At 37.8% G+C, this 17,896-nt stretch overlaps 1 protein-coding gene across 2 annotated transcripts in view; it reads right to left on the bottom strand.

The window, feature by feature from the left end:
* The window catches only part of cdc42bpab (CDC42 binding protein kinase alpha (DMPK-like) b), a 253,034-nt gene that overhangs the window by 147,859 nt on the left and 87,279 nt on the right, over nucleotides 1-17,896 (bottom strand). For both annotated transcript variants that reach the window (XM_061987401.2, XM_061987402.2), the window contains exon 2: nucleotides 15,720-15,811. In XM_061987401.2, the coding sequence (XP_061843385.2) occupies nucleotides 15,720-15,811 (92 nt within the window). The remainder of the gene's footprint in view (nucleotides 1-15,719; nucleotides 15,812-17,896) is intronic.

Raw genomic sequence — 17,896 nt, 5'->3', positions numbered from 1 at the left:
GACCTAAAAATGGTAACCAAGATGGCAGACTTCCTGTTTGTTTTCTAATATGGGTTCTTGAGACTTTTACATGATGATATGTGAATCTGGCTTTATTTTATTTTTTTTTCAAGGGTGTGATCGAGAGTCAATTTTGAAATTTCGTGTCTGGTACTCCCAAAACATAAAAATGTTTCGCCAGACCTTGGAAAAACTGATGAGTTTTTGTGCATGTCAAAGGCCTCAAAAATGTGATCAAAGTTTGAAAAAAAATAATGCATGGAGAAATTACAATAAAGCTCTCGCAGCCTAAAAATTAAATAGTGACGCATGGTGATTAGTGTGTAGATTGCATCTCATCGAATCGCCAATTGATGAAGAGGTATCTTAAAAGTATCGGATGATCCAAATGAAGATGCCCATCGTATCAGGTAGACCACAGATGCCTATCCCTACTGGGGGAAGAACGACGTCACTTTTTCCCTCTCATTGTATGTACCAAGTGTGAGGGGTCTCTTCTGATGGCAGGGTGTCAAAGTAAAATAAGCAAAAGTTCCAAGTGAGTGGAGAAAAAGGGTGAAGTGCGGATCAACATTGGCTGCACGTCTAAGCCGCTCAAACGCCGCAACCATTATTAAGGTTAACATGTTAATGTTGTGGTATTGAAACTACTAACAACACAGCACAATGGTGTCATCATCCAGACTTTCCAGAACGGAATTCGTACGTAGGCTGAGATCTTCTAGTAAATATTTTTCTTTGGTGGACAAAAATCCTAATGGTCTGTTGGCTGTCTGCTGTGTGTGACTCAATATGTTCATTCCAACCCTTGGCAACAACATGGCTTCCAAAAACAACTATTTTTGTACTTGTACTCAGCTTTTTGGAGAGACAACAAAGATTTATTTGACTCGACAAAAAAACTATGAAGGCAGACGTAGAAGTGGAAGTAGTGAGTTGTTCATTTGACTATTGTCGGTTTTAGGGTAGATTTTATGTGTCCCACATCGGGGAAATTCCACAGTTGCCTCAAATGATATACACAGACAGTAAACATGACTTACAAAGGAGTAAAAAGGTGAGTACAAAAATATTATTATATATATATATATATATATATATATATATATATATATATATATATATATATATATATATATATATATATATATATATATATACATACATACATACATATATTAATACATATATATACAGACATATATATATACATGCATACATATATATACAGACATATATATACACACACAAGTGTGTGTATGTGTATGTATGTATGTATATACGTATATGTATATATATGTATATATACATATACACATATATATACACGTGTGTATATATATATATACACACACATGTATACACACATATATATATATATATATATATATATATATATATATATATATATATATATATATATATATATAAGGGCTGCAACAACTAATCGATTAAATCGATTAAAATCGATTATAAAAATAGTTGGCGATTAATTTAGTCATCGATTCGTTGGATCTATGCTATGCGCATGCGCAGAGGCAATTATTATTTTTTGTGTTATAAACCTTTATTTATAAACTGCAACATGTACAAACAGCTGAGAAAGAATAATCAAAATAAGTATGGTGCCAGTATGCTGTTTTTTTTTCCAATAAAATACTGGAAAGGATAGAAATTTAGTTTGTCTCTTTTATCCGATTATTAATCGATTAATCGAAGTAATAATTGAAAGATTAATCGATTATCAAATTAATCGTTAGTTGCAGCCCTAATATATACATACATTTTTCCTCTTAATTTTCCGTTTGTTTTTCTCAAAAAGGTGCTTATATCCAAGTATGCATTATATTATTAACATATACATACACATATATACACATTAATACAATATACATACACTACCGTTCAAACGTTTGGGGTCACCCAAACAATTTTGTGTTTTCCATGAAAAGTCACACTTATTCATCACCATATGTTGTGAAATGAATAGAAAATTGAGTCAAGACATTGACAAGGTTAGAAATAATGATTTGTATTTGAAATAAGATTTTTTTTACATCAAACTTTGCTTTCGTCAAAGAATCCTCCATTTGCAGCAATTACAGCATTGCAGACCTTTGGCATTCTAGCTGTTAATTTGTTGAGGTAATCTGGAGAAATTGCACCCCACGCTTCTAGAAGCAGCTCCCACAAGTTGGATTGGTTGGATGGGCACTTCTTGCGTACCATACGGTCAAGCTGCTCCCACAACAGCTCAATGGGGTTCAGATCTGGTGACTGCGCTGGCCACTCCATTACCGATAGAATACCAGCTGCCTGCTTCTTCTCTAAATAGTTCTTGCACAATTTGGAGGTGTGTTTTGGGTCATTGTCCTGTTGTAGGATGAAATTGGCTCCAATCAAGCGCTGTCCACTGGGTATGGCATGGTGTTGCAAAATGGAGTGATAACCTTCCTTATTCAGAATCCCTTTTACCCTGTACAAATCTCCCACCTTACCAGCACCAAAGCAACCCCAGACCATCACATGACCTCCACCATGCTTAACAGATGGCGTCAGGCATTCTTCCAGCATCTTTTCAGTTGTTCTGCTTCTCACAAACGTTCTTCTTTGTGATCCAAACACCTCAAACTTGGATTCATCCGTCCACAACACTTTTTTCCAGTCTTCCTCTGTCCAATGTCTGTGTTCTTTTGCCCATCTTAATCTTTCTCTTTTATTGGCCAGTCTCAGATATGGAAATGGGCCTCTATACACCTACGTAGATATTGCACCAAAAACCAGACATTTGCAGCTAGAATAGTCATTTACCACATTAGCAATGTATAGAGTGTATTTCTTTAAAGACTCGTTTAAAGTTATCTTCATTGAAAAGTACAGTGCTTTTCCTTCAAAAATAAGGACATTTCAATGTGACCCCAAACTTTTGAACGGTAGTGTACATATATATATATATATATATATATATACATACATATATACACATATACATACATATATACACAAATACATACATATATATACATACATATATACACAAATACATATACATACACACATATATATATATACATACATACACACATATATATACATACACATATACACATATATATACGTACATACACATATACATTTATACACGTACATATATACATACATACTTACGTACGTACACATATACATACATACATACACATATACATAAATATACACATTCATATCCACGTATACATTTATACACATACATACACCTACACAAACTAATATAATATATCTTTATATTAATATAAAAATACTCGACAACTCCAACTTGTTCGGAAATAACAGCGTTGGGATTGTAATATCATCCGCAGCAAAGTGGACAACGTTGTACTTCACAGAGCCAACGGAGGCGATAAGGAAGCCAGATAGATAGGCGGTTAACTAACTAGCGTGCTTGTTTCCGTATTCCTGATAAAAAATGTATATTTCTCGGCTGTGCTTTGTATGAGCCGCAGCGGTACTCAGTTGTAATACACTTTCCCACCACTTGCGGCAGTAATGACAATATCAAACAAACAGAAGTCATAGAAGTTTCTTAAGCGCAAAAATCATCACGAAAGTTGTGAAGCTGTAATTTCATTTTCACTTAAATTTTAGTGACAGTTTAACAAACATAGATTTTAACAATTTTAGCACTGAGTAGCTGCATGTACATTTATTTTAATCCCTTTTTATGAGTCCCTTCTTTTGCAGTATATTTGATTAGTATTTATTTTTTGAAATCAGTCTGAACTAAGCCTTGATAATAATCTTTGTGATTAACATTTGACAATGTTGTAAACTTTAAGTAGGTTAAATATAATTATTGAATACGATTAAAATCAAGAGTAAGATTATTAATTCAGTTAATATTTGAGTGGGCCCTGTGTAGTGGAAAAGTGTGGCCCATGAGGCCAAAGAGGTTCGGAACTCCTGAACATACTATTTGATTTGAATCACGATTATGTTCTTCTTGTACTTTTCTGCAAAGCACTTTGACCCGCCCTGTGTACAAGTTGTGCTCTATAAATAAACATGCCTTGCCGAAACTACCCCCAAGTTTGAGCGGCCATGGTGGTTTATCGCGTCTCTGGTTCAAAGTCAACTCGGAGAGGCTCGGGCCCGCCCGTGACGTTGATAGCCCGTGTGACAGGACTGAGGGAAGGTCAATGACTTCAAGTTAGCTGGTAACGGGGGTGTGGAGTGCATTGTTCAGAATGGTGTGCATATTTGTCTGGATTCCTCTTAATTGTTCTGCTGACTTCAAAAAGTCTTTCACTAAGGTGATTAAATAGTGCATGATGGAATAATGGCCATGGCTTTGATGTCACTCTGGATAAGCTGACAGCGGAATGCTACCACTAGGTTGCACCTTTACACAAGTCCCAGGACAAACCTGAATAAAAGGCCGAAACACACACGCACACAACTCACACACACACACACACACGACTCACACATGCACATTCCAGCCGAGGCTCAAGTGAGGACATTAGTGTATTGTGTGGGTACTGCAGCTACATGCTGGCAGGTGTGTCCAAATGTATTTCCGGCCATCAATCTCCCTTTTTGCTGGCTTCTCCGCCTCTAGTTTTTTATATCCTTCCTAGTGTTGTCCCGATACCAATATCTTGGTACCGGTACCAAAATTATTTCCATACTTTTTGGTACATTTCTAAATAATGGGGACCACAAAAAATTGCAGTATTTGCTTTATTTTAACAAAAGAATCTTAGGGTACATTAAACATGTTTCTTATTGCAAGTTTATCCTTAAATAAAATACTGAACGTACTAGACAACTTGTCTTTTATTAGTACGTAAGCAAACAAAGGCTCCTTATTTAGCTGCTGACGTATACAGTTCTATTATTTTGTCAGGATTATTAAGGACAAGTGGTTGAAAATGAATTATTAATCTGCTTGTTCATTTACTGTTAATATCTGCTTACTTTCTCTCTTAACATGTTCTATCTACACTTCTGTTAAAATGTAATAATCACTTATTCTTCTGTTGTTTGATACTTTATATTAGTTTTGGATGACACCACAAATTTGGGTATCAATCCGATACCAAGTACAAACCCCGTTTCCATATGAGTTGGGAAATTGTGTTGGATGTAAATATAAACGGAATACAATTATTTGCAAATCCTTTTCAACCCATATTCAATTGAATGCACTACAAAGACAAGATATTTGATGTTCAAACTCATAAACTTTATTTTTTTTTGCAAATCATAATTAACTTAGAACTTCATGGCTGCAACACGTGCCAAAGTAGTTGGGAAAGGGCATGTTCACCACTGTGTTACATGGCCTTTCCTTTTAACAACACTCAGTAAACGTTTGGGAACTGAGGAGACACATTTTTTAAGCTTCTCAAGTGGAATTTTTTCCCATTCTTGCTTGATGTACAGCTTAAGTTGTTCAACAGTCCGGGGGTCTCCGTTGTGGTATTTTAGGCTTCATAATGCGCCACACATTTTCAATGGGAGACAGGTCTGGACTACAGTCAGGCCAGTCTAGTACCCGCACTCTTTTACTATGAAGCCACATTGATGTAACACGTGGCTTGGCATTGTCTTGCTAAAATAAGCAGGGGCGTCCATGTTAACGTTGCTTGGATGGCAACATATGTTGCTCCAAAACCTGTATGTACCTTTCAGCATTAATGGCGCCTTCACAGATGTGTAAGTTACCCATGTCTTGGGCACTAATACACCCCCATACCATCACAGAAGCTGGCTTTTCAACTTTGCGCCTATAACAATCCGGATGGTTCTTTTCCTCTTTGGTCCGGAGGACACGACGTCCACAGTTTCCAAAAACAATTTGAAATGTGGACTCGTCAGACCACAGAACACTTTTCCACTTTGTATCAGTCCATCTTAGATGAGCTCAGGCCCAGCGAAGCCGACGGCGTTTCTGGGTGTTGTTGATAAACGGTTTTCTTGCATAGAAGAGTTTTAACTTGCACTTACAGATGTAGCGACCAACTGTAGTTACTGACAGTGGGTTTCTGAAGTGTTCCTGAGCCCATGTGGTGATATCCTTTACACACTGATGTCGCTTGTTGATGCAGTACAGCCTGAGGGATCGAAGGTCACGGGCTTAGCTGCTTACGTGCAGTGATTTCTCCAGATTCTCTGAACCCTTTGATGATATTACGGACCGCAGATGGTGAAATCCCTAAATTCCTTGCAAAAGCTGGTTGAGAAAGGTTTTTCTTAAACTGTTCAACAATTTGCTCAAGCATTTGTTGACAAAGTGGTGACCCTCACCCCATCCTTGTTTGTGAATGACTGAGCATTTCATGGAATCTACTTTTATACCCAATCATGGCATCCACCTGTTCCCAATTTGCCTGTTCACCTGTGGGATGTTCCAAATAAGTGTTTGATGAGCATTCCTCAACTTTATCAGTATTTATTGCCACCTTTCCCAACTTCTTTGTCACGTGTTGCTGGCATCAAATTCTAAAGTTAATGATTATTTGCAACAAAAAAAAATGTTTATCAGTTTGAACATCAAATATGTTGTCTTTGTAGCATATTCAACTGAATATGGGTTGAAAATGATTTGCAAATCATTGTATTCTGTTTATATTTACATCTAACACAGTTTCCCAACTCATATGGAAATGGGGTTTGTAGTTACAGGATCATACATTGGTCATATTCAAAGTCCTCATGTGTCCAGGGACATATTTCCTGAGTCTATAAACATAATATACATTTTTTAAAACGAAAGAAGATGTTATAATATCGACGTAATAAGAGTAGGATCGACTAGATATGCTACTGTACTTGGTATTATTTCAGTGGATGTTAGGTGTAGATCCACCAATGGAGTTTGTTTACATTTTGACCGGTATTTTTCAGAGGCGGTATAGTACCGAAAATGATTCATTAGTATCGCGGTACTATACTAATACCGGCATACCGTACAACCCTAATCCTTCCATATCTGTATGACATGTAAAGGAGCATACAGCACTTTATGGATTTAATACATTATCAGGTTTCCTGGTGAGCAACCATGAAATATTGTGAACATTTAAATGAAAACAGTTGTGGGCTCCTTCACGTAGATTATAGTTAGGGCTGAGTCGATAAAACGATGTCAAGAAATATCGCGATAGACATGTCATCGATATCAATATAAAACGTGTTCGATAAAACGTTCGATGGATCTGTAGGTTTTGTGGTCGGAACGAATGAAGCATGCTGAGTCTGCAAAACAGGAAGTGGTCACGTTAAATAGCCAAATCGTGTAACAGTGCCAAATTTCAAGTTTTGTTGCGCCGTCTCGCTGTCCCGCTCTTGCTTTCATGCGCGGCGTGAGAAGAGAAACTAGACGAGTGCTGCAGAGAGCAAAAAAAATTGTAGATAAAACAGGAAAAGTTACCGCGATAGTATGGCAGTTTTAAAGGGGAACATTATCACCAGACCGATGTAAGCGTCAATATATACCTTGATGTTGCAGAAAAAAGACCATACATTTTTTTAACCGATTTCCGAACTCTAAATGGGTGAATTTTGGCTAATTAAACGCCTTTCTGTTATTCGCTCTCGGTCACATCGGGAAGCAATCCGCCATTTTCTAACTTTCGTCGGTGTGTTGTCGGAGGGTGTAACAACACGAACAGTTGCACAAGTTGCACCAGTGGCCCAAAGATGCGAAAGTGGCAAGAAATTGGACGAAATTTGTTCAAAATACGAGGGTGTAGGGAAAGCCGACGAAATGGTCAGTTGTTTCTTCCGCACACTTTACCGACAAAAGCTATGCTACGACAGAGATGGCAAGAATGTGTGGATATCCTGCGACACTCAAAGCAGATGCATTTCCAACGATAAAGTCAAAGAAATCTGCCGCCAGACCCCCATTGAATCTGCTGGAGTGTGTGAGCAATTCAGGGACAAAGGACCTCGGTAGCACGGCAAGCAATGGCGGCAGTTTGTTCCCGCAGACGAGCGAGCTAAACCCCCTGGATGTCTTGGCTCACACCGTCCCTTATGCCACCGAAGATGATCAAGAGAAGAATATCGACCCCAGCTTCCCTGGCCTGCTGACATCAACTCCAAAACTGGACAGATCAGCTTTCAGGAAAAGAGCGCGGATGAGGGTATGTCTACAGAATATATTAATTGATGAAAATTGGGCTGTCTGCACTCTCAAAGTGCATGTTGTTGCCAAATGTATTTCATATGCTGTAAACCTAGTTCATAGTTGTTAGTTTCCTTTAATGCCAAACAAACACATACCAATCGTTGGTTAGAAGGCGATCGCCGAATTCTTCCTCGCTTTCTCCCGTGTCGCTGGCTGTCGTGCCGTTTTCGTTGGTTTCGCTTGCATACGGTTCAAACCGATATGGCTCAATAGCTTCAGTTTCTTCTTCAATTTCGTTTTCGCTACCTGCCTCCACACTACAACCATCCGTTTCAATACATGCGTAATCTGTTGAATCGCTTAAGCCGCTGAAATCCGAGTCTGAATCCGAGCTAATGTCGCTATAGCTTGCTGTTCTATCCACTATGTTTGTTTGTATTGGCATCACTATGTGACGTCACAGGAAAATGGACGGGTGTATATAACGATGGTTAAAATCAGGCACTTTGAAGCTTTTTTTTTTTAGGGATATTGCGTGATGGGTAAAATTTTGAAAAAAACTTCGAAAAATATAATAAGCCACTGGGAACTGATTTTTAATGGTTTTAACAATTCTGAAATTGTGATAATGTTCCCCTTTAAATAAGAATAACAGACCAAATAAATGTTACACAGACCACGTAACTTCCTGGGACTAAACCTGCAAGAAATAGTTCTTCTCAGTGGCAACCTGAAGCACTTTGCACCTTTTTTATGATACCGGTATATAGCGTGTTCGGACTAAAAATACCGCGGTATCAGTTTTGGTCAATATCACCTAGGGGTGTAACGGTACGTGTATTTGTATTAAACCGTTTTAGTACGGGGGTTCCGGTTTGGTTCGGAGGTGTACTGAACGAGTTTCCACACGGACATATTAAGTAGCGTAACGCACGTTGTGTAAACAATGCACACCGAGGCACAACACACGGCATGCTAGCAGCTAACGGGCTACGATAGACTGACCATACATCCTCTTTTCACCGGACATGTCCTCTATTGCGGCGCTGTCAGAGCGGAGTTTCTTAAATGCCTCAAATGTCCGGCATTTTGAGTTAGGGTTGCGTGTATTTTCAATGTACGTTCAGGGTTAAGAAGGGGTTAAAAACAAAACAAATTGTGCACGCAGCAGCATTGGTGAGGGAGGGACAGAGAGAGAGAGAGAGAGAGAGAGAGAGAGAGTTATGATAAACGCGCATGTGTCGCCAGGCTCTGCTTTTTATCCATAGATTTATCACATTTAATTTTTTATTATCTATAGCAGGGATGTCAAAAGTGTGCCCCGGAGGCCATTTGCGGCCCATAGCTAATGTTTTAAAGGCCCACGGCACATTCTAAAAACACTATTAAAATAAACAAAAACATAACAAAAGTGAAATAAAAAAGCTTAAAGATGAAATGTAATTTAGAAAAAGTTGCAATGTTGACTAATAAAACAAAGCTGTTTTTTTTTCTTTCAAACTGTCATTGCTCAAAACATAATATTGAATCAAAATCAATGTTATTATGAATTATTGACCTATCCAAGGTTCCCATTACTTCACATCAAATATTCCACTAAGACAGGGGTCGGCAACCCGCGGCTCTAGAGCCGCATGCGGCTCTTTAGCGCCGCCCTAGTGGCTCTCTGGAGCTTTTTAAAAAATGTATGAAAACTGGAAAAAGATGAGGGGAAAAAATCTATTTTTTGTTTTAATATGGTTTCTGTAGGAGAACAAACATGACACAAGCCTCCCTAATTGTTACAAGGCACACTGTTTATATTAAACATGCTTCACTGATTCCAGCGCCGTTTTGTCCTACTAATTTTGGCGGTCCTTGAACTCACCGTAGTTTGTTTACATGTATAACTTTCTCCGACTTTCTAGGACGTGTTTTATGCCACTTCTTTTTCTGTCTCATTTTGTCCACCAAACTTTTAACGTTGAGCATGAAAGGTGAGTTTTGTTGATGTTATTGACTTGTGTGGAGTGCTAATCAGACATATTTGGTCACTGCATGACTGCAAGCTAATCGATGCTAACATGCTATTTAGGCTAGCTATATGTACATATTGCATCATTATGCCTCATTTGTAGCTATATTTGAGGTCATTTAGTTTCCTTTAAGTCCTCTTAATTCAATTTATATCTCATGACACACTATCTGTATGTAATATAGCTTTTAATTTTTTGCGGCTCCTGACAGATTTGTTTTTGTATTTTTGGTCCAATATGGCTCTTTCAACATTTTGGGTCGCCGACCCCTGCACTAAAAAAATATTTTTGGTGGAATATTTTGCAAATTTGGTAAATAAATAACCCAAAAATGTATATTTTGTTGTTTTCTTACTGTACCGAAAATGAACCGAACCGTGACCTCTAAACCGAGGTACGTACCGAACCGAAATTTTTGTGTACCGTTACACTTCTAATATCACCCAAACCCTACTATTACGTAAGCATATTAACTGAAGCTTGTCCTTCCAACATGAAAACCTAGTGATACAATGACTTCCACCTTCCCTGTATGCATGTATAAAACTCACCTAAATCACTGCTATATATTTGCAACGGCTTGGCTCTGAATGGAGAACTGACATGTTTTGTTTGAGCTGCAAGTGGAGTCATGCTCAAGCAGCAGACCAATACAGCTCATTGCGACTGGAATGCGTCAAGAAAGCAAGACCCTCTCACGGCTTTCTGCTTCTTATCGCTCAGCTATCAAGGTATTAAGGAATAACAGGATAGTCCTTTTAACAGTATCGTCTTACAAAAACCTCTGCCTCAAGGAACGAGTTCTAGATTTTGACATGTCGTCTGTCAAAGCAGACAAGTAGACAAAACCCACAAACTGGATTTGGATTCATGGTTAAAAAGAGGCTTCAGACTGACCCCTGACACCTGTTTTCACCATGTTGCAGGTTCCAAGCAGTGAGATTGTTACAAGGGGATGTTGAGCATTTAAATTACCGGTAGAATGGAAAACAAGTTGCCTCTATATTGAAGCTATTATAATATATATCTGATTTATGAGACCAACAGACTAACAAAGTTTACGAGTAAACAGATATGATCAAATTAGTATTCATCTCACAGAGATTCCCGAGCCATTTTGAGAAGAAAATGAGCCAGTTATCTGATCTGTGACGTAGAGGAGGAACCACAGATCCCTTACCCATCAACAACAATGCTAATCAAGCAGAGTTTGTGAGAGCAACCTTACCTTATATTTTTGAGCCCGAACACAAAGAGGATGAGCACTAAGTTTTAAAAGACGAGTGCTAAACGGATGTAGCTTTATTGTGACCCTATAGCATTAGCGGCATTGCTAGGTGTCTAACATACAAACTAACCATTATAAACTATAATAATACAAACACTTACTGTAATATTTCCACTCTCGCTGGGATGCCGACCGACGGGACGCTCACATAATTCTGTTTAGATGAAGATCCAATCATAATCCTCACGAAAGGTTTAAAAAAGTTGCCGCAACTAGCGTCTTTTTGTGTCTTTTATGTCGCTCCATGGCCACATTAGTCTACTAGCAGGTGAGAGATGCATGAATTGTAATCTAGAATTTACTTTTAACAAGTTTGAGACCAAGCAGAAGCAGCCGCCGGCTCAGTGTGTCAACAAGAGCAGCGTTGGCGCTTATAATAACATTATCACTCATATTTGGTTCATTTTCAGGTCACGACATGTAAATGGTGTATTGTTGGTGCTTTCTGGATGTTTTTAGAGACTATAATGAGAGGATTCTCCATCTGTTGACTAAATTGTTAGATATTTACCGTATTTTCCTGACTATAAGGCGCACTTAAAATCCTTTCATTTTCTCAAACCTCGACAGTGCACCTTATAACCCGGTGCGCCTAATGTGCGAAATAATTTTGGTTGTCCTTACTGACCTCGAAGCTATTTTATTTGGTACATGGTGAAATGATAAGTGTGACCAGTAGATGGCAGTCACACATAAGAGATACGCGTCGACTGCAATATGATGGCAGTCACACACAAGAGATACATGTAGACTGCAATATGACTCAAGTAAACAACACCAAAACGTTATATGTTCCATTGAGAATATAGAACATTACACATGGCGCTCAAAAATCTATCAAAATGTTTTAGTACGACTTTGGAAAGCTATGAAGCCGCACCGCTTGATGGATTGTACTGTGCTTCAACATACGAGTATTATTATGGTGTGTTTATAAGGTAAGACATATTATCTGGAGTTTTGTTTCGCAATATTATGCAAAAGCAACTTTTCTTACCTTCTGATCTGTATTTGGGATCTGCCTAAGTACTGAAAATTTGAGCGTGCCCGCCTTTGTAGTCCGTGTTGACGCCGTAGTCGATAAGCTTCTTCTTATTCTCTATCTTCTTGTTATGGGGCATTCATCCTCCGCTGTTGCCATTTCTAATATAAAGTAGTGTAAAGTTCTTACTTATATCTGTCAGTAAACTCGCCATGAAAGCGTTAAAACATACCGGTGTAGTGAGTTTACATTATTCACCCAAGGAACTTTAGTTATCAGAGAGTTCCGGTCGGACGGTTTTTCACGGGACACATTTCCGGCATATGAGAAGATGCTGCTCTGTTACTGATTGAAGTAAAGTCTGAATGTCATTAAAACAGTTAGCTCCGTCTTTTGACACTTTTTCCACTCCCGTCCTTGCACGCTACACCGCTACAACAAAAATGACGGGGAGAAGACGCTGCCGAAGGTGAGCCACGTAAATAAGACCGCCCACAAAACGGCGCATCCGGAAGCGACTGTCAGAAAGCGGCTTGAAGATGATCTGTAAAACATCATCAATGCAACATTTTGACCAAAGAACCACCATTACATGTTATGTAGACCACAAGGAAGCGTTTTACATTTAGAAAAATAAATAAATAGTATGACCCCTTTAATGCGCCCTGTAATCTGGTGCGCCTTTTGTATAAAAAATAGACCTGACTTGACCGGCAGTGCGCCTTATAATCCGGTGCGTCCTATGGTCCAGAAAATACGGTATTTACACATTAGAATTAGAGATGTCCGATAATGGCTTTTTTGCCGATGTCCGATATTGTCCAACTCTTAATTACTGATTCCGATATTGGTCCAAAAAATACGGTATTTACACTTTAGAATTAGAGATGTCCGATAATGGCTTTTTGCCGATATCCGATATTCCGATATTGTCCAACTCTTAATTACCGATTCCGATATCAACCGATACCGATATATACAGTTGTGGAATTAACACATTATTATGCCTAATTTTGTTGTGATGCCCCGCTGGATGCATTAAACAATGTAACAAGGTTTTCCAAAATAAATCAACTCAAGTTATGGAAAAAAAAATGCCAACATGGCACTGTCATATTTATTATTGAAGTCACAAAGTGCATTATTTTTTGGGGGGACAGGTGGGCGGGGTTGGAGGGTGAGGTTGAAGGGGGGAGGGTGTATATTGTAGCGTTCCGGAAGAGTTAGTGCTGCAAGGGGTTCTGGGTATTTGTTCTGTTGCGTTTATGTCGTGTTACGGTGCGGATATTCTCCCGAAATGTGTTTGTCATTCTTGTTTGGTGTGGATTCACAGTGTGGCGCATATTTGTAACAGTGTTAAAGTTGTTTATACGGCCACCCTCAGTGTGACCTGTATGGCTGTTGACCAAGTATGAATTGCATTCACTTGTGTGTATGAAAAGCCGTAGATATTATGTGACTGGGCTGGCACGCAAAGGCAGTGCCTTTAAGGTTTATTGGCGCTCTGTACTTCTTCCTATGTCCGTGTACCACTCCGTACAGCGGCGTTTTAAAAAGTCATACATTTTACTTTTTGAAACAGATACCGATAAAAAGACAATATAACATACATCCATAAACGTGGACGCATGTGAAAAAGTGCAATATATTTATCTGTACAGTAATCTATTTATTTATTTATATTTATATATATGCATTTATATTTATATATATGTATTTATTTTATTTATATATATATATATATATATATATATATATATATATATATATATATATATATATATATATATATATATATATATATATATATATATATATATATATATATATAATGATAAATAAATGATAAATGCGTTGTACTTGTATAGCGCTTTTCTACCTTCAAGGTACTCAAAGCGCTTTGACACTACTTCCACATTTACACACACATTCACACACTGATGGAGGGAGCTGCCATGCAAGGCGCTACCAGCACCCATCAGGAGCAAGGGTGAAGTGTCTTGCTCAGGACACAACGGACATGACGAGGTTGGTACTAGGTGGGGATTGAACCAGGGACCCTCGGGTCGCACACGGCCACTCTTCCACTGCGAGATATATATATATATATATATATATACAGGATAGAAAAGCAATAAGGTGCATATATAAATAAATAAATATATATATATATATATATATATATATATATATATATATATATATATATATATATATATATATATATATATATATATATATATATATATTTATTTATATATGCACCTTATTGTATATATATATATATATATATATATATATATATATATATATATATATATATATATATATATATATATATATATTTATTTATATATGCACCTTATTGCTTTTTTATCCTTTTAGCTTTTAGCTTTTTTATTTATTTTTCAAATAAATAAATATATATATATATATATATATATATATATATATATATATATATATATATATATATATATATATATATATATATATATATATATATATTTATTTATTTATTTATATATGCACCTTATTGCTTTTTTATCCTGCACTACCATGAGCTTATGTAACGAAATTTCGTTCTTATCTGTGCTGTAAAGTTCACATTTGAATGACAATAAAAAGGAAGTCTAAGTCTAAGATAATTTCCGATATTACATTTTAAAGCATTTATCGGCCGATAATATCGGTAGTTCGATATTATCGGACATCTCTATTTAGAATGCATAAAAAAGTCAAGCATGTGTGCTCATGCGGTATAGCTCGGTTGGTAGAGTGGCCGTGCCAGCAACTTGAGGGTTGCGGGTTCGATCCCCGCTTCCGCCATCCTAGTCACTGCCGTTGTGTCCTTGGGCAAGACACTTTACCCACCTGCTCCCAGTGCCACCCACACTGGTTCAAATGTAACTTAGATATTGGGTTTCACTATGTAAAGCGCTTTGAGTCACTAGAGAAAAAGCACTATATAAATATGATTCACTTCACTTCACTGCTCGTCTTACATAAGGATTATGAATGATAAACCGCACATCTCTTTCACATTTTTGTGTATTTCCAGTGTGATTGATCAGATGCAGAAGTGTTACTACGGTGAAATTACCGAAGATATTCAAAGCGGAATATTCAAAATGGCAGACTGAATTTGTGGCATTTTGTGATGTTTTCACACGTTTTTAAGATTGTAAACACAATTGCATATGGTTGAATGAATACAATGAAACACAAATAAGCGTATAAGGTCAACTTGTTTTTCCACTCTACTGCTACTTTAAGACATGAAAAAAATAGGTACATTACCTCTCCAAAGGCTCCTCGTCCAATCACTTTGAGGATTTCAAAGTCTTCTTTGTGCAGGCGCATCTGCTTCACTTTGGACGTGAAGGGTTTGGCTGTGGAGAAGGAAAAAGGTAAGGTCAAGTTCAAGTGCTGACTTTTAGGCTACGCTCACACTGCAGGGCAGATTTTTTTTGTCAAATCCGATCGTTTTAGTGGTTGTTCACGGGGCCAGCTTTATGCACGCACGCACCAAAGTTAAGTTAAGTTAAGTTAAAGTACCAATGATTGTCACACACACACTAGGTGTGGTAAAATGTGTCCTCTGCATTTGACCCATCACCCTTATTCACCCCCTGGGAGGTGAGGGGAGCAGTGAGCAGCAGCGGTGCCACGCCCAGGAATCATTTTGGTGATTTAACCCCCAATTCCAACCCCTTGATGCTGAGTGCCAAGCAGGGAGGTACTGGGTCCCATTTTTTTATAGTCTTTGGTATGACTCGGCTGGGGTTTTAACTCACAACCTACCGATCTCAGGCCACTGAGTAGGTCACTTGCACTTTAGAATGCATAAAGAAGTTAAGCATGTGTGTTCTTGTCTTACTTAAGGATTGTGAATGAAAGTCACCATTTCCCTTGTTTGTAGAGAGCAATTCAAATAACTCCCTAGTTGCCATGCTAATGTTAGCATGTTAACATTAAAATGCTAATTTTTTTTTGCTACCACTTTAGTAAATATGTTGTTTTCAACGAAATAATCATTAATTTAGTTATTTGCCGCCATCTTAAAAGTATACCAGGCCTTCACCTGTTAGCATGGTAATATTTGCATTCTAACTTTTAGCGCGCTAAAGTTTCAAGCTAGCATTTTAGCTAATTTTGTACATTTTGATTGATTTGATTGATTGAGACTTTTATTAGTAGATTGCACAGTACAGTACATATTCCGTACAATTGACCATTAAATGGTAACACCCCAATAAGTTTTTCAACTTATTAATCAATTCATGGTACAAATATCAGCATAATACAGTCATCACACAGGTTAATCATCAGAGTATATACATTCAATTATTTACATTATTTACAATCCAGGGGGTGTGATGTGGAGGGGGTTGGGACGGGGGGGTTAGATTTGGTTGATATCAGCACTTCAGTCATCAACAATAATATCATCTATCATCTAGGTCTGACTTGGTAGGATATGTACAGCGAGCAGTGAACATAGTGAGTTCAGAAAGCCTAAGAACAAGTATATACAATTGATTATTTACATTTGATTAATTGCAATCAGGGGAGGTGGGATGTGGTGGGAGGAAGGTGTTAGTCTAGGGTTGAAGTTGCCTGGAGGTGTTCTTTTAGTGCGGTTTTGAAGGAGGATAGAGATGCACTTTCTTTTACACCTGTTCGGAGCGCATCCCATATTGATGTGGCATAGAAGGAGAATGAGTTAAGACCTTTGTTAGATCGGAATCTGGGTTTAACGTGGTTAGTGGAGCTCCCCCTGGTGTTGTGGTTATGGCGGTCACTTACCGAAGTACATGTCAAACTACTTCCATAACGTATCAGGGAGGTGTAGCGAATTTTATAGACCAGGCTCAGTGCAAGTTGTTTGACTCTGTCCTCTACCCTGAGCCAGCCCACTTTGGAGAAGTGGGTAAGCGTGAGGTGTAGCTTTAACCTAATAATCATGGATCTCGTCACTTGGTGCTATCGCAGAAACGTGCTAGCTGTTCTCTTGCCACCATGCTAATGTTATAACGCTAAAAATGTGTTTGCTAACTTTATAGCTAAATATGAACTTCTTAATCAAATAACCATGGATTTTGTTACTTGCCGCCATCTTTGAAGTATGCTAGTGGTTTCCCTGTTAGCATGCTAACTTTGTATACTAGCGTTGTAGCTCATTTCATATATTTAGCGCTCATAATCATGGATTCAGATACTTTGTACCCTCTTGGAAGTATGGCAACTCTTTCATACCAACATTTAGCATTTCTAGATTCATACAACATTTCAGTCATTACATCAGCATTTGAGTTCAGCTTCAGCATTGGAGCATTCACCCACTTTTTCTTCAGAAATTGCCAATTCTAGCTATTATTATTATTATTATTATACATATGGACTTCTTAGTTGGACTTTGTAAGGTTAAATATTTAACCTGCTGATATGCAATATGACACGTTTGCCATTTGTCC

The sequence above is a fragment of the Nerophis lumbriciformis genome, linkage group LG26 (assembly GCF_033978685.3).
Source record: "Nerophis lumbriciformis linkage group LG26, RoL_Nlum_v2.1, whole genome shotgun sequence".
NCBI classification, from domain to species: Eukaryota; Metazoa; Chordata; class Actinopteri; order Syngnathiformes; family Syngnathidae; genus Nerophis; species Nerophis lumbriciformis.
The sequence above is the reverse complement of the archived record's forward strand: the minus strand, read 5'-3'. Positions and strand labels throughout refer to the sequence as shown.